Source organism: Periophthalmus magnuspinnatus, chromosome 13, assembly GCF_009829125.3.
Source record: "Periophthalmus magnuspinnatus isolate fPerMag1 chromosome 13, fPerMag1.2.pri, whole genome shotgun sequence".
Taxonomy (NCBI): Eukaryota; Metazoa; Chordata; class Actinopteri; order Gobiiformes; family Gobiidae; genus Periophthalmus; species Periophthalmus magnuspinnatus.
The window spans coordinates 32,581,747-32,603,582 of record NC_047138.1 but is presented as its reverse complement, the minus strand read 5'-3'; the positions used below and the strand labels follow the sequence as shown (position 1 = coordinate 32,603,582).

The window sequence follows — 21,836 nt, the reverse complement described above, 5'->3', positions numbered from 1 at the left end:
CAGTCTGTGGAGGGGTCAGTCTGTCTGTGAGGGGTCAGTCTGTCTGTGAGGGGTCAGTCTGTGGAGGGGTCAGTCTGTCTGTGACGGGTCGGTCTGTGAGGGCTGATGCACCAAACGTTAGTCCAGAATAGATCCCTCACAGACAGACCCAGACCCACCTGTGCACGTGCTCCCCCGCGCACTCCTCCGTCACGGGCTCGTCACAGTGCTCCTTCCACACGTGCACAGTTCCTCGGTGCGAGGACGTGAAAGTGCCCTTCTCCGCGCTGAACGTCCTCAAGAGCCCGTCCACCGAACCTACGAACTAGTGATGGTGAGAAGAAGCCCCATGAAGCATCGATACTTTCAGTCAACTGTGCCTACACGTGTACTGACACTTCATAAGGATTCATTTACTCTATGGCGCCATCATGAGGTCAATAAAATGTACTGCAATCTAGGTTCCACCTCAGCGCCATCAATTGAACAAATGTACAAAACCAGTGATACCACAGTGAAACACATTATTAGAAATAGGAATGCACTTGTGTTACTTGTAGTAGTGCTTCTAATTAAATAGAGAGAATTAAACCCCAATATTTTTCATTGTTTTTTATTCAAAAAAGTAGCTTCTCTAAAATTAGGACTAAGTCGGTTCCGCTTTTTTGTGAGGTTTTCTCCTGCTTCAGAAAAAAATCCTCTCACAGGGCACAGATGAGGCAGGCGTGCACAAGAATGCCACTGCTAACTTATATAAATACACACACATATACATGAGCTCTGGATACACATTTTCTGTCTCTCCCAGTATTGAAGGGTCCTCCAGCCTTGCAGTATTTGGCTTTATCGTGTAGCGTTGGACCTCAGTATTTGCGTCTGTTGTCACGTTTTGTGTTTGTGCCTGACACAGTCATCCAGGCAACGTGATGACGACACGCTTTAACGTAATTCACAAACACAAACTAATGCAAACTCACTTTTATAAACTCTTATTCTTCCTGCATCCTTTAAATGTTCAGATAGTATGTACTCATAAGTATAAGTTAAATTAAAGAGTAAAATAAAAAAAAAAGTTTACTACGTATATTTTAGGCGACAGTTCTATTGCGCATGCGCGCAGATCACGGCGCCATTTTGGATCTACAGCTGCTGGAGCAGGAGCTAACAGTTTTGTTTCGGATTTATAGTTTAAACATCACGTGTTTTGTCTGTTTGTTTATCCAGTGTTTTTTTTTAACTTCACGGAGAGTCCCCGAAGCCTCCCGGGGCCCGAGCTGGAGCGCACATGGACGGGGAAGAGGACGAGTTTATGCCCAGGAGCCACTCTGGTAAATGCCTCTGTGTTTATGTCCGAGCCGCTAAAGAACAAAACCGGGTCAAACTTTGGCTCCTGTTTTTATTAAACTTTGGCTCTTTTAATCCTTTTCTTATTAAACGTTGGCTCTTTTAAACCTGTTCTTATTAAACTTTGGCTCTTTTAAATCTGTTCTTATTAAACTTTAGCTCTTTTAAATCTGTTCTGATTTGGATGTATTTAGAGTTCACTGGATCCTCTCTAAAGTGTTAGAAATAGCAAAGTTGAAACCTTAAACTGCGGTGTTAACGGTGTGGGACCCAGTGTGTGGGACCCAGTGTGTGGGACCCAGTGTGTGGGACCCAGTGTGTGGGACCCAGTGTGTGGGACCCAGTGTGTGGGACCCAGGGTGTGGGACCCAGTGTGTGGGACCCAGGGTGTGGGACCCAGGGTGTGGGACCCAGGGTGTGGGACCCAGTGTGTGGGACCCAGGGTGTGGGACCCAGGGTGTGTATCAGTGATAAATGTGAGTGCTGTGCATTGATTGATGATTTTGAACATGGAGGAGCAGAAATGCTCCCTCTCTCTGAATCTTTTCCTTTACACAGATGGACACTGATGGCTCATTTTTGGTGTGCTATAATGCTGTATATCATTTTATCACATGCCTGTGATGAACTCTGTCCCTCTCCTCTGCATCCACTGCTCCTCTGTCCCTCTCCTCTGCTCCTCTGTCCCACTTCTCTGTAACCTCTGCTCCTCTGCATCCTCTGCTCCTCTGTCCCGCTCCTCTGCATCCTCTGCTCCTCTGTATCCTCTGCTCCTCTGTATCCTCTGCTCCTCTGTATCCTCTGCTCCTCTGTATCCTCTGCTCCTCTGTATCCTCTACTCCCCTGTCCTTCTCCTCTGCACCATTATTTGAAGAGTAATTTGCACTTTGTTTTTCAGATGATGGAGGTGGAACTCCAGTCCAAGACGAACACCCGCAGTCAGACGCAGAGGAAGCCAAAAGCGACAGACGTCAATCAGAGGTGTGGCAGAATAGTTATCCCATGTCCTCCCTCTCACCAGGACGTTCTGGGTTAGACTCTTCATCTCTTTGAGCGTAATTATTTTATTTTCACAGGATGAGGGCATTAATGATGAGACCGCACAGCCGATGGACACCAGTGGAGCCATGAGCGATTCCGAAGGAGAAATACCCAGGAAAGATCAGGATGAGGACAGCGAAAACGAGCTGGAAAAAGACCAGGAAGAGCACAGCGACAACGAAATCAAAGGGCACGATCCGAGCAACGACATGGAACAAATGAAAGAACTTGGAGACATGAGTGGAAGTGACGAGGAATCTCCAGAAAAACATAGATCCAGCGTTTCCGAGGATGAATCTCCGAGCAAACAGCCCCAGTCTGACCAGGAGGAGGATCCATCCAGTTCACCCAAGCGCAGGGGCAGCATGTCGGATGCAGAGGAGGGAGGAGATGTTGCCCGGGAAACAGAAAACGCAAACAAAATTACGTCTGACTCGGAATCTGAAAAACATGACAGTGATTCGGATCGAGGAATGAGAAAGAAAAAGAGACAGTTGGACTCGGATGATGAAGAGACGGTGGTAGAGAGAGGGGGGGAGGAGAGGGGGGAGAAAGAGGGAGAGGGGGAGTCAGGGAAGTGGAAGGGAGTGATGCAGTCCGACAGTGAAGAAGAGGAAGGAGAAAGGATGAAGGCTAAGAGCGAGGGAGAACAAAATGGAGGACAGAAGGACAGTGGCGATGAAGACGACAGACCAGGTTTGGTATTTAAAGCTGCACAACTTTCCTGTGTGAGGGTTTGTCGCCGCGTGTCTCCATGGTGAGGCCAAATTAAAGGTCAGATCTTTGGAGAGACGACCCTGCTCACCTGTATTGAAATAAATGCTAAGCATATATGGTTAATGCCATACTGTGGAACATTCAAGGCCAAGTAGTAACTTCAGTGGACCCCTCCATTACAATAACACATTTTAAAGTTTCTATATTACACTTCACTGACCCCTGTGAGCTTTAAGCCCTGTTATAATGCTGTTACCTCCTCAAAAACAGACCTGGAGCTGTGTTTTGTTTAATTCACACATGAGGTGTGCGGCTGAGGTGGTGCGGGCATCTGCTCAAGATGCCTCCTGAAAACCTACGTAGGGAGGTGTTCATGTCCCACCAGGAGGAGATCCCGGGGAAGACCCAGGACACGCCATCACTCGGCTGGCCGGGGAACGCCTTGGGGTCCCGCTGGAGGAAGTGTCTGGGGTGTGGGAAGTCTGGGAATCCATGCTTAGGCTGCTGCCCCCACGACCCGGCTCCAGATAAGAGGAAGAACGTGGATGGGTGGATTCTAATAAAGACGTATGGAGTTTAAAAACACCTCCTGCATGACATCACAAGGTGGAACAGAGTGTTTTCAGTTTGAGAGAAGAACTCTGTCTAAATCTGCAGGGTTTGTGTGGTAAAAATTTGTGAATGAAACTGTTTGTGATGAGGAAACAGCATTATAATAGATCAGAAAATGGAGTAATATGGGCCCTTTAAAAGGTCTTAATTTTTAATATAGACCACCTCTATACAGGCGTTATGTAGATGTATAATTAAGTTAAAGTTACAGTATGTAACTTTTTATTGCACTGAAAAACATGCGTCCTTAATTTTAGTGGGCTTGCATCTCCACAAACCTGACTCTTATTTGGCCTGGAGTAGGGGCCCTTGCTTGTTTCTATGGAAATGTTATTCCTTTTGGCTGTAATATTCCACAGGATGGTATGAAACGTGTCTCCATGGAGAATGTTCTGAGCTATGGATTTAACTTTTGGTTTCCATGAAATTATACAGGTGACATGCCACCTCCACAAAGTTACATACTGTTGCTTTAAAAGAATTTCTCCACAACATATTACAATCGTACAACTTAAAACTGATTTAGTCTTGTTTTTTTCAGTTAAAAGGAAAAAGGCCATTTTGTCTGACAGTGAAGACGAGGAGGAAGAAAAGGCAGACGAACCTGGTGAGCTGTGACAAATCTGCAAAATCAGTGATCAGGACCACACCATATGTCACACACACACACACACACCCACACACACACCCTGATCATATGTCACAAACACACACAACACACTGACCATATGTCACAAACATACAACACACTGATCATATGATCAGTGTGTTGTATGTCTGTGACATGTCACACTGATCAGCGCTGATTAAAAAAAATATATATATATATTTTATTTTCACATAGTTTAATATAATTTAACCAAAGTTATTGTGAGTAAAGATAAATCAAACTATATTATAATTTCAGGCCGACACAAACCTGATGTATGCAGTATAAATGTACTTTATTTGACATGCAGTATAAATGTACTTTATTTGATATGCAGTATAAATGTACTTTATTTGACATGCAGTATAAATGTACTTTATTTGACATGCAGTATAAATGTACTTTATTTGACATGCAGTATAAATGTACTTTATTTGACATGCAGTATAAATGTACTTTATTTGATATGCAGTATAAATGTACTTTATTTGATATGCAGTATAAATGTACTTTATTTGATATGCAGTATAAATGTACTTTATTTGACATGCAGTATAAATGTACTTTATTTGACATGCAGTATAAATGTACTTTATTTGACATGCAGTATAAATGTACTTTATTTGACATGCAGTATAAATGTACTTTATTTGACATGCAGTATAAATGTACTTTATTTGATATGCAGTATAAATGTACTTTATTTGATATGCAGTATAAATGTACTTTATTTGATATGCAGTATAAATGTACTTTATTTGATATGCAGTATAAATGTACTTTATTTGACATGCAGTATAAATGTACTTTATTTGACATGCAGTATAAATGTACTTTATTTGACATGCAGTATAAATGTACTTTATTTGATGTTTGACTTGTGCTCTAGTGAAGAGGAGTAGAGCGGTGTCGGACGGCGAGGACTCAGACTCCGCCTCCTCCGTGGGGCCCGATAAATCGTTAGCAGCTAAACTCCGAGAGCTCGGGTCGGCCAGCGAAGACGAAGAAGAGACAAAGACAGAAGTGAAGAAGGACGAGAAGGCTCTGTTTGGAAGTGACAGCGACTCCGCAGAGGATGAAGAGGAGTGAGTGAAAACTTTAGAACGATGGATAGAGAGGAGGAGGAGGGGATGAAGAGGAGTGAGTGAAAACTTTAGAACGATGGATAGAGAGGAGGAGGAGGGGATGAAGAGGAGTGAGTGAAAACTTTAGAACGATGGATAGAGAGGAGGAGGAGGGGATGAAGAGGAGTGAGTGAAAACTTTAGAACGAGGGAGGGAGAGAGGAGGAGGAGGAGGAGAGGAGGGAGGTTCAGCACCTGTCTGTAACCTCCTCACCTGTTCTTATTGTTTCTTTAGGAAAATGATCGCAGACATCTTTGGAGAATCAGGAGACGAAGAAGAGGAGGAGTTCACTGTGAGTTTAATTAACAGAAATGAATGGAACTCAATGTAACATCCCCATAAGACATGTAAATGTGTGTGTCTGTCCAGGGCTTTAACCAGGAGGATCTGGAGCAGGAGAAGAAAGAAACTCCTCAAAAGAAACAACAAGAAGAAGACTCTGACTCGGACGAAGGAGTCGACCGCAGCGGACAGGAGTTAGTATAACTCTAATAACCCTCAGTACTGTAACAGGAGTCAGTGTAACTGTAATGAACCTCAGTACTGTAACAGGAGTCAGTGTAACTCTAATAACCCTCAGTACTGTAACAGGAGTCAGTGTAACTCTAATAACCCTCAGTACTGTAACAGGAGTCAGTGTAACTCTAATAACCCTCAGTACTGTAACAGGAGTCAGTGTAACTCTAATAACCCTCAGTACTGTAACAGGAGTCAGTGTAACTAATAACCCCTCAGTACTGTAACAGGAGTCAGTGTAACTAATAACCCTCAGTACTGTAACAGGAGTCAGTGTAACTCTAATAACCCTCAGTACTGTAACAGGAGTCAGTGTAACTCTAATAACCCTCAGTACTGTAACAGGAGTCAGTGTAACTCTAATAACCCTCAGTACTGTAACAGGAGTCAGTGTAACTCTAATAACCCTCAGTACTGTAACAGGAGTAAGTATAAACATGACATGGTGAGGAGAAACCACTAAACATGGTTAAAAGGTTGAAATTTGCTGTAAGAACAGCGAAGCAAACATGGAAGGTTACACAGCTTGTACTTGAGTGCCCCCTAGGGACAGAACCAGGACTTTAACACTTTGGCACCACTAACCCTTTGGAGTTGTAGTTAAATCAAATCAAACACATTTAAACGTATGTTTCATATTTGCAGCATTAGTTTCATGTCAGACTTTGACATCATGTTGGCCAAGAGAAAAGCCATGAACAGCAAGAGGCGAAAACATCGAGACGGAGGAACGTTTATCAGCGACGCCGACGACGTGGTCAGCGCCATGATCAACAAGATGAACGAGGCTGCCGAGGTGAGTCAGATGCCCTCCCACCCTCCTGTATCTCTGTGTGTCAGATGCCCTCCCACCCTCCTGTATCTCTGTGTGTCAGATGCCCTCCCATGCTCCTGTATCTCTGTGAGTCAGATGCCCTCCCACCCTCCTGTATCTCTGTGTGTCAGATGCCCTCCCATGCTCCTGTATCTCTGTGTGTCAGATGCCCTCCCATGCTCCTGTATCTCTCTGTGTCAGATGCCCTCCCATGCTCCTGTATTTCTGTGTGTCAGATGCCCTCCCATGCTCCTGTATCTCTCTGTGTCAGATGCCCTCCCATGCTCCTGTATCTCTGTGTGTCAGATGCCCTCCCATGCTCCTGTATCTCTGTGTGTCAGATGCCCTCCCATGCTCCTGGACTGTATCCCTGCAGTGTTAAACAGAGACGGGGCAGATCAAATGTCTCTACTTAATCTGCAGATGTGGTGCTGTGTCAGATGCCCTCTCTGTGTGTTTCAGATGCCCTCCCAGATGATTTGTCACTGACAGAAAGGGGAAAAACATTTGTGGATTTGATTTTTGTAGATTTCTTATTTAATTTATTTTTATTTTCAGGAGGATCGATCTCTAAACAGTCAGAAGAAACCAGCTCTGAAGAAGCTCACGCTCCTGCCTCAGGTCGTGATGCATCTGAAAAAGTAAGACTCCACCCTGTCCTGTCTGTGCAGCGACTGGGGGTGTTCTACATGTGTCTCTATGGTCCATGTCTGTGCAGCGACTGGGGGTGTTCTACATGTGTCTCTATGGTCCATGTCTGTGCAGCGACTGGGGGTGTTCTACATGTATCTCTATGGTCCATGTCTGTGCAGCGACTGGGGGTGTTCTACATGTGTCTCTATGGTCCATGTCTGTGCAGCGACTGGGGGTGTTCTACATGTATCTCTATGGTCCATGTCTGTGCAGCGACTGGGGGTGTTCTACATGTATCTCTATGGTCTGTGTCTCTGCAGCGACTGGGAGTGTTCTACATGCATCTCTATGGCAAAATGCTTCAACAAATACCATGGTGACACAATGCACACATTAGCAAATACTGTCAAAAAAGTGTTACGATTGACTGAAAACTAAAAAAAAGTGATTTAAAGTTCACATGTTCAGGAGCCTGTGATCAACCTGAGTGTTCATGATTTAGGAGTTTGATTTTACAAGTGAGTGACTCACTGAAAAACTGTTGGCTAATGCTAATGCTAGCTTGTGACTGACTGAAAATTACTGTTGGCTAATGCTAATGCTAGCTTGTGACTGACTGAAAATTACTGTTGGCTAATGCTAATGCTAGCTTGTGACTGTCACCTGTTGTGGTTCAGATGAGTCAGTTCTTTACACTCACATTGTGCTAAAATAAACCTCAGATTAATGTCTAACTTGGGTCACAGAGTTACAGACAAAGCAGTGCCTATAGTTAGCGAAGACGCTGAACTTTCCTGGGGTTGTGATGCTGTCAGTTTAAATAAACAAAAGTAAAATTATTTTTTTCAGCTTCAGAAAGTGGAGTCATTTAAACCCAATGACCTGGTTGTGTTTTGTTTCTAGTTTAAAATCTTAAGTATTAAATATGTAAACAATTCACTGACTAAATACTGTTGTTGTGTCGTTGAGCAAACCCTTTCCCTCACTGTCCTCTATATGCTGTAGGCAGCACTTAAAAACATGAAACACAGAATAATGCCTTTAAGACTAAAAATCAGGCACTAGTTCATTTTAAACAGTTTGCAGTGGTTCAAAGTTATTCCTCATTTACCTTATGCATTCAGAACATCCTAGTTATTCACCACCATGAGTTTATAAGCACTTTTCACAAAGAGCAGAGGTTACTCTAAAGTTAGTGACAGCTAGCATGCTAACAGCACACTTTCTGTATTTTGGACTGTAAAACACTTTAGATTTGGAGGCAGAAACACAGCAGGTCCTGAGCTCAAAATATCTGTACTGGGCCAAGACACATTTCGCCCAAATAGGGAAAAAATGGGGTACTGGCTCTTTAAAGCTGTTGTTGTGCTCTTGAGCAAACACTTTCCTCTGTTATAGGCAGGACTTAAAGGAGACGTTCATCGACAGTGGGGTCATGTCAGCCATTAAAGAGTGGATCAGCCCTCTGCCAGACAAGTCTCTGCCCGCGCTCAGGATCAGAGAGGAACTGCTCCGAATACTACAGGAGGTACGCGCGTGTCTACAGGAGGTACGCGCGTGTCTACAGGAGGTACGCGCGTGTCTACAGGAGGTACGCGCGTGTCTACAGGAGGTACACGCGTGTCTACAGGAGATACGCGCGTGTCTACAGGAGATACGCGCGTGTCTACAGGAGGTACGCGCGTGTCTACAGGAGGTACGCGCGTGTCTACAGGAGGTGCGCGCGTGTCTACAGGAGGTGCGCGCGTGTCTACAGGAGGTGCGCGCGTGTCTACAGGAGGTGCGCGCGTGTCTACAGGAGGTGCGCGCGTGTCTACAGGAGATGCGCGCGTGTCTACAGGAGGTGCGCGCGTGTCTACAGGAGGTGCGCGCGTGTCTACAGGAGGTGCGCGCGTGTCTACAGGAGATGCGCGCGTGTCTACAGGAGATGCGCGCGTGTCTACAGGAGATGCGCGCGTGTCTACAGGAGATGCGCGCGTGTCTACAGGAGATGCGCGCGTGTCTACAGGAGATGCGCGCGTGTCTACATGCCATCAACGGGATGAACATGCCTGCATGTTTAAAAAGTAAAACACCAACACGGGCCATCTGCTTTTGTCGTCTTTTTACATTGACCAAATTCTTCCCGCTGCCACCTCCAACGTTGCACCATTGGTTCACTGATGTCAAACTTGCATGCAGTGGCTCTATTTACTTCTTTGATATCGAGCGTACGTGCAGTGGCTCTATTTCCTTCTTTGCCAGATCCATTGCCTTTAACTTAAAAACTGCTTAATATGCTTTCTTTGTGTTTTTTTTCCACGCATAATCTTTCCCCAGGTCTGTGCCCCCCAGTGGCTGTTAGCCAGTAAAAGTCTATAAATTAGCCACACCGTTGTACAGGCCGCAGGGTTCAAAGCGTGGGGAAAAAGTAGCAGCTTATAGTCCGAAATTTACGGTAGTTGGACCCACGTTCCAAACAGGAAGTGCAAAGCGGTTCCTTCATCCTCTGGTTGCAATTTTGACCTTCATTGAAAAAAACATGGCCTCTGTCTTTAACTGCTGCTGTCAGATTCATCATGTTGGTCTCAAAATGATCATTTTTACTTGTTCTACATGATCCTGTTATTTTTATTTTGCTTTTTTGTCTGGTCTGCTAATGTTCATATCCTGATTTACAATCAGGTGCGTTCTTTCTTGGGGTCGATCATTTATGTGATGGTTTGGGTTAATAGGAGCGGCGTCTTACCTGTTTCTATGAACTTTATTTTTACATGAAACAAACATCAGTTCTGATGAGCTTATTGACAATGATTAAGTGGAGAAAGAACAGATTGTATTGTCTGTAATGATAATGGTCTAAAAAGCTACTGTCTGCTGTGTTCATGCTAATTGGGCTAATGTTATGTATGCTAATGCTAATGTTTGTGTGTGCAGCTGCCCAGTGTGAGCCAGGAGACGCTGAAGCACAGTGGGATCGGACGAGCCGTGATGTTTCTGTACAAACATCCCAAAGAGTCAAGAACCAACAAAGACCTGGCTCTGAAGCTCATCAGTACGACACATATACACGTTTAAATATACACTCGTTTAAATATACACTCGTTTAAATATACACGTTTAAATATACACGTTTAAATATACACTCATTTAAATATACACGTTTAAATATACACTCATTTAAATATACACGTTTAAATATACACTCATTTAAATATACACGTTTAAATATACACTCATTTAAATATACACGTTTAAATATACACTCATTTAAATATACACGTTTAATTATACACTCATTTAAATATACACGTTTAAATATACACGTTTAAATATACACTCATTTAAATATACACGTTTAAATATACACTCATTTAAACATATAAACTCATTTAAATATACACGTTTAAATACACACTCATTTAAATATACACGTTTAAATACACACTCATTTAAATATACACGTTTAAATATACACGTTTAAATATACACTCATTTAAATATATAAACTCATTTAAATATATAAACTCATTTAAATATACACGTTTAAATACACACTCATTTAAATATACACGTTTAAATATACACGTTTAAATATACACTCATTTAAATATATAAACTCATTTAAATATACACGTTTAAACATACACTCATTTAAACATATAAACTCATTTAAATATACACGTTTAAATACACGCTCATGTAAATGTACACATTTAAATATGCACTACGCAGTAGGTAATGCCCCATACAAGTAAAATACTCCCTCTTTAATATACACGTTTAAACTGTTTTATAATTGATCCTTCTGTGTTTTCAGACGAGTGGTCACGGCCGATCTTTGGGCTCACGTCAAATTACAAAGGAATGACACGAGAAGAGCGACAACAGAGAGACCTGGACCAGCAAATGCCCCAGAGACGCAGGCTCAGGTACAACAGAGGCTAAGCTAACGACAACGACAGGGACTATGCTAACATCTATGACGGGTTCTAAGCTAATGACTATGACAGGGGCTAAGTTAACAACTGTGACAGGGGACAGCAGCGAGACCTGGACTGGGAAATGCACCAGAGACACAGGCTTAGGTACGACGGGCTAAGCTAACGACCACGACAGAGGCAAAGTTAACGACTACACTACAACATGATCTAAACTAACGACAAAACTACAACACTGGCTAAGCTAACAACAAAACTACATGGCTTAAGCTAACACTGAGAAAAAAAACCTATAACACGGGTTAAGCTAATGACAAAATTACAACATGGTTTAAGATTTTTTCAGTCATTCCAAAGATACTACTGTAGCCACAGCTGCCCTGGGACAGAGTGTGGAGTGAATGAATAATGCCACAGTGCGGCGCTTTGATAAGACTAAAGAACATTACAAGTATAAGGTGTTATTATATCTATCCATCTTCTTCCGCTTTATCTGGAGCTGGGAGGCAGAGGCAGCAGTTTGAGCAGGGAGGCCCAGACTTCCCTCTCCACACACTTCTTCCAGCCCTTCCAGGAAGATCCCGGGGCATTCCCAGGCCAGCCAAGAGACATGGTCCTTCCAGCGTGTCCTGGGTCTTCCCCAGGGCCTCCTCCTGGTGGGACATGAACCACCTCCCTAGGGAGGCGTCCATGTGTTATTATATTTGTATTTAAATGTTAATCAGTAAAAATCACATTTGATTTTAAACATGTTCAATCCAAACATGTTCAAACACATTTGCTCCTGGACACTGATTTGAACGTTTGATTTAAGCATGTTTGATTTACCTCATGTTTGATTTAAACATGTTTACCTCATGTTTGGACACTATGACATTTAAATCTAAATCTAAAGTTCCTTTTAAATATTTCCAGAGAAGTATCTGAGGAGTTTTGACCTAACCCCGTCCTCTCCATCTCTCCTGGTTCATTTATGGTTCATTTGTTTGTGGAGCGTCCGGTCTCTCTGTCAGCCTCAGAATGTGGAGAGAGCTTTGAAGACGGACGTCTTCTCTCCACCAATCAGGTTCTTCCCTCAGCTGCATGTCCCGCCCCCCTGTGACATCACCACAGGGCGCAGTGTGGAGTAGTGCATCTGTGTCACTTCTGGAACTTAACAAAATGTGTGTTTAAAGTGTGTCTGTTTAAAGTTAACTAGAATAACCAAAGTTGGAAATGTCCACATTGAAAACGTTTTTACACCTGATGCCCTTCCTCGTCGTGGCTGCAGTGCACTGGATATGAAGTGTCTCTTTAAGTGATGTGGCTTTTGTAGTTGCTCTGATGATTACACCTGGTGACCTTCTGGCTGGAGGGCAAACCCTTGTTGTTAATGCTTTGCCTGGAATGTTGCCAAGTATGACATTAAACTTATCTGTATCCATGAAAACAGGCAGGTGACAACCTCATCACATTACAGGTCAGATCCATGGAGGGCTGAACCCTCTCACTTACAGTCAGAATTCTTATTTGAAGGTATTTTTGAGCCATAAAAACACCTATAATGCCATAGTGAGGAACATTCCAAAAGAAACAATAACCATGAGAACAAACAGGTGTTGTAACCTTCACTGAAAAGTTACAGAAAGCACCTTTAAATGAGAGCTCTTTGTATGATGTGAGGGCTGTTTAGAGCATCACTTTAAATCTGTTTAGCTTCTATTAAGTCTCAAGTGTTGAATGTGATGGAGCTTTTCTGTGTCACTAACAGCTGTAAGGCCTTTAACAGCACGGCTCTGCTCAGCAGGGGTCCGTGTGGTCCCACAGACGCCCCCAGGGGTCCGTGCGGTCCCACAGACGCCCCCAGGGGTCCGTGCGGTCCCACAGACGCCCGTGCAGGGGTCCGTGCGGTCCCACAGACGCCCGTGCAGGGGTCCGTGCGGTCCCACAGACGCCCGTGCAGGGGTCCGTGCGGTCCCACAGACGCCCGTGCAGGGGTCCGTGCGGTCCCACAGACGCCCGTGCAGGGGTCCGTGCGGTCCCACAGACGCCCCAGGGGTCCGTGCGGTCCCACAGACGCCCATGCAGGGGTCCGTGCGGCCCCACAGACGCCCCCAGGGGTTCGTGCGGTCCCCCAGACACCCGCAGGGGTTCGTGCGGTCCCCCAGACACCCGCAGGGGTCCGTGCGGTCCCACAGACGCCCGTGCAGGGGTTCGTGCGGTCCCACAGACGCCCGTGCAGGGGTTCGTGCGGTCCCACAGACGCCCGTGCAGGGGTCCGTGCGGTCCCACAGACGCCCGTGCAGGGGTCCGTGCGGTCCCACAGACGCCCGTGCAGGGGTCCGTGCGGCCCCACAGACATCCGCAGGGGTCCGTGCGGTCCCACAGACGCCCCCAGGGGTCCGTGCGGTCCCCCAGACGCCCGTGCAGGGGTCCGTGCGGTCCCCCAGACGCCCGTGCAGGGGCCCGTGCGGTCCCACAGACGCCCGTGCAGGGGTCCGTGCGGTCCCACAGACGCCCGCAGGAGTCTCAGCTAACAAATGTTAAAGATGCATGTTTAATTTAGTTTCGATCAGAGTTTGAACTTTAACCTTTGTGTCTGTGGTTTCAGTTCTGGAGGTCAGACGCCGCGCCGTGACTTGGAGAAGCAGCTGACTGGAGAGGAGAAGTCAGTGACATACGAGTAACTGACTAAAGTGTATGGAAATGCTGTGTGTTCTAAACCTATGCTCATCCTCAGAGCCCTGCGACCAGGAGATCCGGGGTTCTGCGCCCGAGCCCGAGTTCCCATGCCGTCCAACAAAGACTATGTGGTCCGACCCAAGTGGAACGTGGAGGGAGACTCGAGCCGGGTCAGTACTGCACTAGCATCGATACCTGTGGAAAATGAGTATCTAGTATTGATACTAGTTTTAGTATCGATTAGTGTCTGTTTTCTGACATCTCTACTGTGGGAGGAGTCTTACATCTTTGATCTTTATGTAGCATATTTATACCTGATTATAAACCGATCTGAATTTGGTTTACAGAACAAGGCAACATCTGTGATCAGGGCAGTTCTGCGTGATGTCATATGGTACTTGGAGTAACTGGCCAATCCCATTCTGTTTAAACCCCGCTCTCTGATTGGTCGTCCATGTTTAAACCCCGCTCTCTGATTGGTCGTCCATGTTTAAACTTTGCTCTCTGATTGGTCGTCCCCGTTTAAACCCCGCTCTCTGATTGGTCGTCCCCGTTTAAACCCTGCGCTCTGATCGGTCGTCCATGTTTAAACCCCGCTCTCTGATTGGTCGTCCCCGTTTAAACCCTGCGCTCTGATCGGTCGTCCATGTTTAAACCCCGCTCTCTGATTGGTCGTCCCCGTTTAAACCCTGCGCTCTGATTGGTCGTCCATGTTTAAACCCCGCTCTCTGATTGGTCGTCCATGTTTAAACCCCGCTCTCTGATTGGTCGTCCATGTTTAAACCCCGCTCTCTGATTGGTCGTCCATGTTTAAACCCCGCTCTCTGATTGGTCGTCCCCGTTTAAACCCCGCTCTCTGATTGGTCGTCCATGTTTAAGCCCCGCTCTCTGATTGGTCGTCCATGTTTAAACCCCGCTCTCTGATCGGCCGTCCCCGTTTAAACCCTGCGCTCTGATCGGTCGTCCATGTTTAAACCCCGCTCTCTGATTGGTCGTCCCCGTTTAAACCCTGCGCTCTGATCGGTCGTCCATGTTTAAACCCCGCTCTCTGATTGGTCGTCCCCGTTTAAACCCTGCGCTCTGATTGGTCGTCCATGTTTAAACCCCGCTCTCTGATTGGTCGTCCATGTTTAAACCCCGCTCTCTGATTGGTCGTCCATGTTTAAACCCCGCTCTCTGATTGGTCGTCCATGTTTAAACCCCGCTCTCTGATTGGTCGTCCCCGTTTAAACCCCGCTCTCTGATTGGTCGTCCATGTTTAAGCCCCGCTCTCTGATTGGTCGTCCATGTTTAAACACCGCTCTCTGATCGGCCGTCCCTGTTTAAGCCCCGCTCTCTGATTGGCCGTCCCTGTAGTTCGTTAAGAAGGGGCTGAGTCTTCTGGAGAAACATAAACGTTGTTTTGCTGAAGAGCGAAAACAGAAGCGACCACAGGGGGCAGTCAAGATCAGCATCGAGGGCAACCGCATGCCCCTGTAGCGCCCCCGCAGGCCGTGAGTGTCACTGCATAGAGTGAGGCTTGGGTTAGACAGATGGACTTATTGTCGGTTTAAGGTTTGAGCAGAGAAAAGAGGAGTGACTGCAGTGTTGTCAGAGTGTGTTTGTGAATGGTGTTCTGGCTCCTTTGAGGTGTACAGGAGCTGATGATGAGTGAAACACAGAGGAGGAGAAGATGAGCCATAGTTTGAACCGTCTGACACGTGGCTCAGTCTGCGGCTCAGTTTGTGGCTCTTTTGGGTTGAACAAGTTTTACGTTTTGCTGAACCTTTGAGCTAGAGTCTCACCATCTGAACCTGAGTGTTTAGAGCTCAGAATGCTGACTCCTCTCCTTTCTCTCCTCCTCCTTTCCTCTCTCTCTCCTCTTCTCTCTCTCTTTCCTCTCCTTTTTCCTCTTCTCTCTTTCTCTCCTCCTCTTCTCCTCTCCTCTTTAAACCTCTCCTCTCTCTCTTCTCAGGTCCCAGTGAAAAAAGGCCTTTCTCGTGTGGACAAACAGATGCGTCGGTTCCTCTCCTCCCTCTCCTCTTCTCTCTCTCCTCCCTCTCCTCTTTCTCTCCTCTTTAACCCTCTCCTCTCTCTCTCTTCAGGGTCCAGTGAAAAAAGGCCTTTCTCGTGTGGACAAACAGATGCGTCGGTTCCTCTCCTCCCTCTCCTCTTCTCTCTCTCCCTCCTCTCCTCTTTCTCTCCTCTTTCTCTCCTCTTCTCCTCTCCTCTTTAACCCTCTCCTCTCTCTCTTTTCAGGGTCCAGTGAAAAAAGGCCTTTCTCGTGTGGACAAACAGATGCGTCGGTTCCAGGACATTCGGCGTCTCACTAAAACAGGTCACGCCGTAAAGATCAGCGTGGAGGGAAACAGGATGCCACTTTGATTATTCACTTTTATTTTAGAATTTAAATTTTTTAAGTTTTTTAAATGTTTTTTGGGTAAAAGTGTAAAAGTGTCTGCTGTGATCCATGTGGAATAAACAGTGGGTACAATCATCCGAGTCATTTGTCAGTGATGGAAGCTAATTGGAGGCACTGATCTGCCTGAAGCTCAAATAACATTATATTCACTAGCTAGCATTAGCATTAGCCAACAGTTTTTCAGGGAGTCACTCTCACTTTTTGTGTAAACTCAAACTCTAAACTGGACCATGTCTCGGGTCGATCACAGGCTCCTGGACACGAGCTCTTTCTCTTTAAAGACAGTTTGGATCTTTTCAAGAGTTTTCAGACTTAAAAATTATGTGCCAGTGTTTGCTAATGTGTGCATTGTGTCACCATGGTAACAGCTGAACATGCCGCCATATATCCAGCATGACGTCAGTGCAAAGTATCGATGCTGCCAGTTTTAGTTTCATGAGGATCGGCCCAGTAATTAGAATGAAAGGAGCTGTATCCTGCCTCCTACAGGCTTAAAAAAGGTACTGCAGTCACATCTGAGCCTTTGTTCAGAGCCCTGACCTGCAGATGGACACATACAGGTGTGTCCAGAGACACATACAGGTGTGTCCAGAGCCCTGACCTGCAGATGGACACGTACAGGTGTGGACAGACCTGTGGACAGGCCTGTGTCCAGAGCCTCCAAACTCCGAGCTGCAAAGGCTGCAACAACGTCCACACATTCTGGTGTTGGATTTTTTAAAAAAGTGATCCTAATGTATTTTGATAGGTTCATAGTGCCATCTACTGGTCTATGAGAGCTACTGAAGTCTAGACACATGTACACTTGACTTCTACTTACATCATCTTAATGGCGCTACTGGCCCTAACCGCTCTGACTCCTCTGACTCCTCTGACTCCTCTGACTCCTCTGACTCTTCTGACTCCTCTGACTCCTCTGACTCCTCTGACTGCACTGACTGCACTGACTCCTCTGACTGCACTGACTGCTCTGACTGCACTGACTACACTGACTCCTCTGACTGCTCTGACTGCACTGACTACACTGACTCCTCTGACTCCTCTGACTCCTCTGACTGCTCTAAACACCTGAAGTGTCAAAGTAGTGAAACTTGGATAAATGAACAAACATCTCAACTATTTTAATCTGGACGGATATTCATTATATTAAAAAAATAGAATTGGTCAAATTGGAGTAGTTTGTCTTTATATAAGCTCCCAATTCTCAGTAAAGTAAGCGAACGGATATTAAGTTAGACCATGGTTGTTTTGATTCGTTATTCGTAGAATTAAAAGCAAAAATGCTAAAACTATTATCATAGGTGTAATATATCAGCCCCCTGATTCAGACTATGATACATTTAGAGACCAACATGAGAATGTTTTACTTCACATAAACCCAACTAATACAAACTTATCACAGGAGACTTTAACACAGACGCATCTAAAGAAGATAACACTGAACAGACTTTCTCAATACCCTTTTCTCCTTATCAGTTTTTTTCCAACTATCTGTAAACATACTCGAGTTACAGAGAGAAGTAAGTCAACTTTGGACAAAATAATAACTAATCATATAAGATATCCAATGTAAATCAGGCGTCGTATACTCACAGATCAGTGAAACCCATCCACCCATCCATCCACCCATCCATCCATCCATGTTCTTCCTCTTATCCGGGGCTGGGTCGTGGGGGCATCAGTCTAAACAGGGATTCCCATACTTCCTTCACCAATACCATGTGACTGAGCTCCTCACCCTATCTCTAAGGGTGCGCCCGCCCACCCTGCAGAGGAAACCCATTTCAGCCGCTTGTATCCACGACCTTGTCCTTTCGGTCATTCCCCAGAGCTCATGACCATAGGTGAGGTGAACATAGACTGAGGTAAATCCAGAGCTTTGCCTTTGGACTCAGCTCCTTCTTCACCACAACAGACGACACAGAGACAACATCACTGCAGACACTGATCCAACTGTCAATCTCACGCTCCATCCTCCCCTCAGTCGAGACAAGACCCTGAGATACTTGAACTCCTCCACTTGAGACAGAGACTCTCCACCACCTGTAGAGGGCACCACCTTTTTCTGGTTGAGAACCATGGCCTCGGATTTGGAGGAGCTGATTCTCATCCCAGCCTCTTCACACTCGGCTGCAAACCGCCTCAGTGCTGCAGGTCCTGACTCGAAGAAGCATCAGGACAACATCATCTACAGAGAGATTCTGTGGTTCCCAAAGCCGACCCGCTCCAGACCCTTAGCCGGACCCCCGTCAGCCAGAAATGGTGACAAGGGCAGCCCTGGTGGAGTCCAACATGCACCGGGAACAGGTCTGACTCACTGCCGGCAATGAACACAGCTCCTGCTTCGGTCATACAGGGACCGGACAGCCCTTACCAAAGGACCCCCCAAAGGACACTATGAGGGACACGATCGAATGTCTTCTCCAGGTCCACAAAACACAAACTCCCATGAGCCTCGAGGACCCGATGGAGAGTACAGAGCTGGTCCAGTGTTCCGCAACCGGGACGAAAACCACACTGCTCCTCCTGAATCCGAGGTTCAACTATCGGTTGGATTCTTCTCTCCAGTCCCTAGAGTAGACCTTACCGGGAAGGCTGAGGAGTGTGATTCCCCTGTAGTTGGAACACACCCTCCGGTTGCCCTTCTTATACAGAGGGACCACCACCCCGGACTGCCAGTCCAGAGGTACTGTCCCCGACCGCCGCGTGATGTTGCAGAGACGTGTCAGGCAAGACCCACGACATCCAGAGACTTGAGGTACTCAGGACGGATCTCGTCCACCCTCGGAGCCCTGTCAGCTTTAACCACCTCAGTGACTTCAGCCAGGTCCATCTGAGACCTCAGGGTGATGGACGAGTCCACCTCCACGGATTGAGGAGATCCTCAAAGTCCTTCCACCGTCCGACAACATCCCCAGTTGAGGTCAGCAGTTCTCCGCCTGCACTGTGACACGCCCACAGTGGGCGTGTCACAGTGGGCGTGTACTGGTAGAGGTTAAACGGAGGGAGATTGGCAGAATGGCGAGATTAAAGATTCAACCATGAATCAGTCCAAATACAACTTCAGAGGCTCAACGAGAAGAAACGACTAAAACATGGAGAAACATCTGAACAGATTAAAGAACAGGGCAGATTTAAAGCCAGACTGCGGAACATGAGGTCAGAGGTCGCAGCAGGTGTCTCATCACAGGTGAGTCACTGAATCTGTCACCCACGTCACCATGACGACAGGGACAAGAGGACAAAATGACCCGCTGTCTCTCTGGACACATTTAAAGCTGCATTATGTTGCTTTTCTGCTTGTCTCCATGGAGATGTTACTGCTTTGCCTATTATATTCCACAGTATGGGATTAAACTGAACACCACCAGGCTCAGTTTCTGGTCAGATCTGTGGACAGGCAAGCCTGCTCACAGTAAGAATACAAGTTTGTTAATATTACCCATAAAACAATAAACTCATCTGTAGGTGGCGCACTCATCGACTCATAGAGGCTAGCACTTACAGCGGCTAATCTGGAGCCTGTCCCATATTCGGAATTTGTGTGTATCATAGCAACCAAAGAGCCAATCAGGAGTGAGGCTGATGAAGTCACCATGAATAAACCACACTGAGCGTGCTCAGTAACAGCGTTAAATCGAGCCAACACTGAGACCTGGTATCGCAAAACCACACGTTATCTGTTCACGTTAGCTAACACGAGCTAATGCTACGTCAGTGATTAATTAAACAGTTGTATGTGTGAGATTCATATTTCATGTAACATGATAAATTATACTTTGACCTGTATGTTTTCGTGGGTGCCAGTGTGGCAGGTGTGATAGAAACTTAAGTATAGTCATGTTGTGTATTTAAAAAGTATTTGATCTGTGTCAGTCAGACCCAGACCAGACATGAACATGTGAAGCTCTGTCTCCCACAGGAAACTCACTGTTGTTCTGTCCAAGTGTAAAAGTTCATTATCATATGGCTGTGAAACAAAAGTCACTCTGCTTTGAAATGTATGTAGCTTTGTCATTCTGGTATAAAATAGTCAGAGCTCAGATGCTCAGGGTGGTTGGTTGTTGAGACTTGGACTTAGGGGAGAGGGGAACTGGGGGAGAGGCCGGGAGGCTCCCAGTCTGTGGCCTGGGCCCTGTCCCGTCTGTATCTGCTGTAACAAACAATAAACCTTTTTTCCTGTATTACAAAACTCACCACGCTTTGTAGATGGATTACTTTTCATCTACAACTGTAATTTTTTCCACAACACAGGATTATGTCATAATGTACTTTGACAATTTTGACATGGAAGTTTTATGTTATATGCATTTTGTACCAAGACGTGTTTCTTAAGAAAGACCCGGAAAAGCTGTCAGGTCTTTACTGTGCAGATGTTTCTCTAATGATCTGGATAAATGACCTTTAACCCCTGAATGACCTTTAGTCAAAGAGCTCAAACATGCTCAGATAAACTTGACATGAAGAAGCAGCAGCTGATTGGTCTAAATCTCTGGACTTAAAGAGGACAAATGTAAACAAACGTGTGGTTTCCTTCGGCTAAAAACACTTCAAACAAACGGCTCCATTTTTGGATCAGACGATTCTGATTCTGATTCTTTCATCTGAATCACAGATGTTTGTTCTTCAGCCTCGGAGACGACCCCAGGACTCTTCCTCCCATTCTCCTCGTCTCCTCGTCTCCTGTCTCCTTGTCTCCTCCTCTTTTCTGTCTCCTCGTCTCCTGCTTCCTCCTCTCCTATGTCTCCTGTCTGTCTCCTGTCGTCTGTCTGTCTCCTGTCTGTCTCCTGTCTGTCTCTCTGTTTGTCTCCTCTCTCTCTCCTGTCTTCTGTCTGTCTCTCTGTCTGTCTCCTGTCTTCTGTCTGTCTTTTGTCTCTCTCCCCTGTCTTCTGTCTGTCTCCTCTCTCTCCTGTCTCCTGTCTGTCTCCTGTCTTCTGTCTGTCTCCTCTCTCTCCTGTTTGTCTCCTGTCTTCTGTCTGTCTCCTGTCTCTCTCCTCTGTCTCCTCTCTCTCCTGTCTCCTGTCTCTCTCCTCTGTCTCCTCTCTCTCCTCTGTCTCCTCTCTCTCCTGTCTCCTGTCTGTCTCCTGTCTTCTGTCTGTCTCCTCTCTCCTGTCTCCTGTCTGTCTGTCTCCTCTCTCTCCTGTTTGTCTCCTCTCTTCCCTGTCTGCTGTCTATCTCCTGTCTGTCTCCTGTCTCCTCTCTCTCTCCTGTCTGTCTCCTGTCTTCTGTCTGTCTGTCTCCTCTCTCTCCTGTCTGTCTCTCTCCTGTCTTCTCTCTGTCTTCTCTCTGTCTCCTGTCTGTCTCCTCTCTCTCCAGTCTCCTGTCTTCTGTCTGTCTGTCTCCTCTCTCTCCTGTCTGTCTCTCTCCTGTCTCCTGTCTGTCTCCTGTCTGTCTCCTGTCTTCTGTCTGCCTGTCTCCTCTCTCT

The 21,836-nt window shown here is 46.0% G+C and overlaps 1 protein-coding gene across 3 annotated transcripts; it reads left to right on the top strand.

Moving 5' to 3' along the window:
- The first annotated feature begins 1,093 nt into the window (after positions 1-1,093).
- On the top strand, positions 1,094-16,587 carry LOC117380751 (protein IWS1 homolog). 3 transcript variants are annotated; one of them, XM_055226123.1, is made up of 16 exons: positions 1,114-1,307; positions 2,222-2,304; positions 2,400-3,060; positions 4,235-4,300; positions 5,232-5,427; positions 5,701-5,758; positions 5,836-5,942; positions 6,628-6,778; positions 7,355-7,437; positions 8,828-8,957; positions 10,346-10,463; positions 11,229-11,340; positions 13,940-13,996; positions 14,069-14,180; positions 15,367-15,503; positions 16,249-16,330. In XM_055226123.1, the coding sequence occupies exons 1-15, from the start codon at positions 1,265-1,267 to the stop codon at positions 15,487-15,489; spliced, it is 2,100 nt and encodes a 699-aa protein (XP_055082098.1). In that variant the 5' UTR covers positions 1,114-1,264; the 3' UTR covers positions 15,490-15,503; positions 16,249-16,330. The 3 variants fall into 3 exon arrangements, with proteins under 3 accessions (XP_033833477.1, XP_055082098.1, XP_055082097.1); XM_055226122.1 differs by lacking the exon at positions 16,249-16,330 and adding an exon at positions 16,095-16,146; XM_033977586.2 differs by lacking the exon at positions 15,367-15,503 and having other exon boundaries at positions 1,094-1,307; positions 16,249-16,587.
- The last annotated feature ends 5,249 nt before the right edge of the window (positions 16,588-21,836 follow it).

Bases quoted from the DNA above. Each gene is read 5' to 3' on its own strand.
- LOC117380751 (XM_033977586.2), top strand. From the start codon at position 1,265: ATGGACGGGGAAGAGGACGAGTTTATGCCCAGGAGCCACTCTG. The intron at 4,301-5,231 runs GTGAGCTGTGAC...CTTGTGCTCTAG, and splicing joins AGAAAAGGCAGACGAACCTG to TGAAGAGGAGTAGAGCGGTG. The intron at 5,428-5,700 runs GTGAGTGAAAAC...TTGTTTCTTTAG, and splicing joins TCCGCAGAGGATGAAGAGGA to GAAAATGATCGCAGACATCT.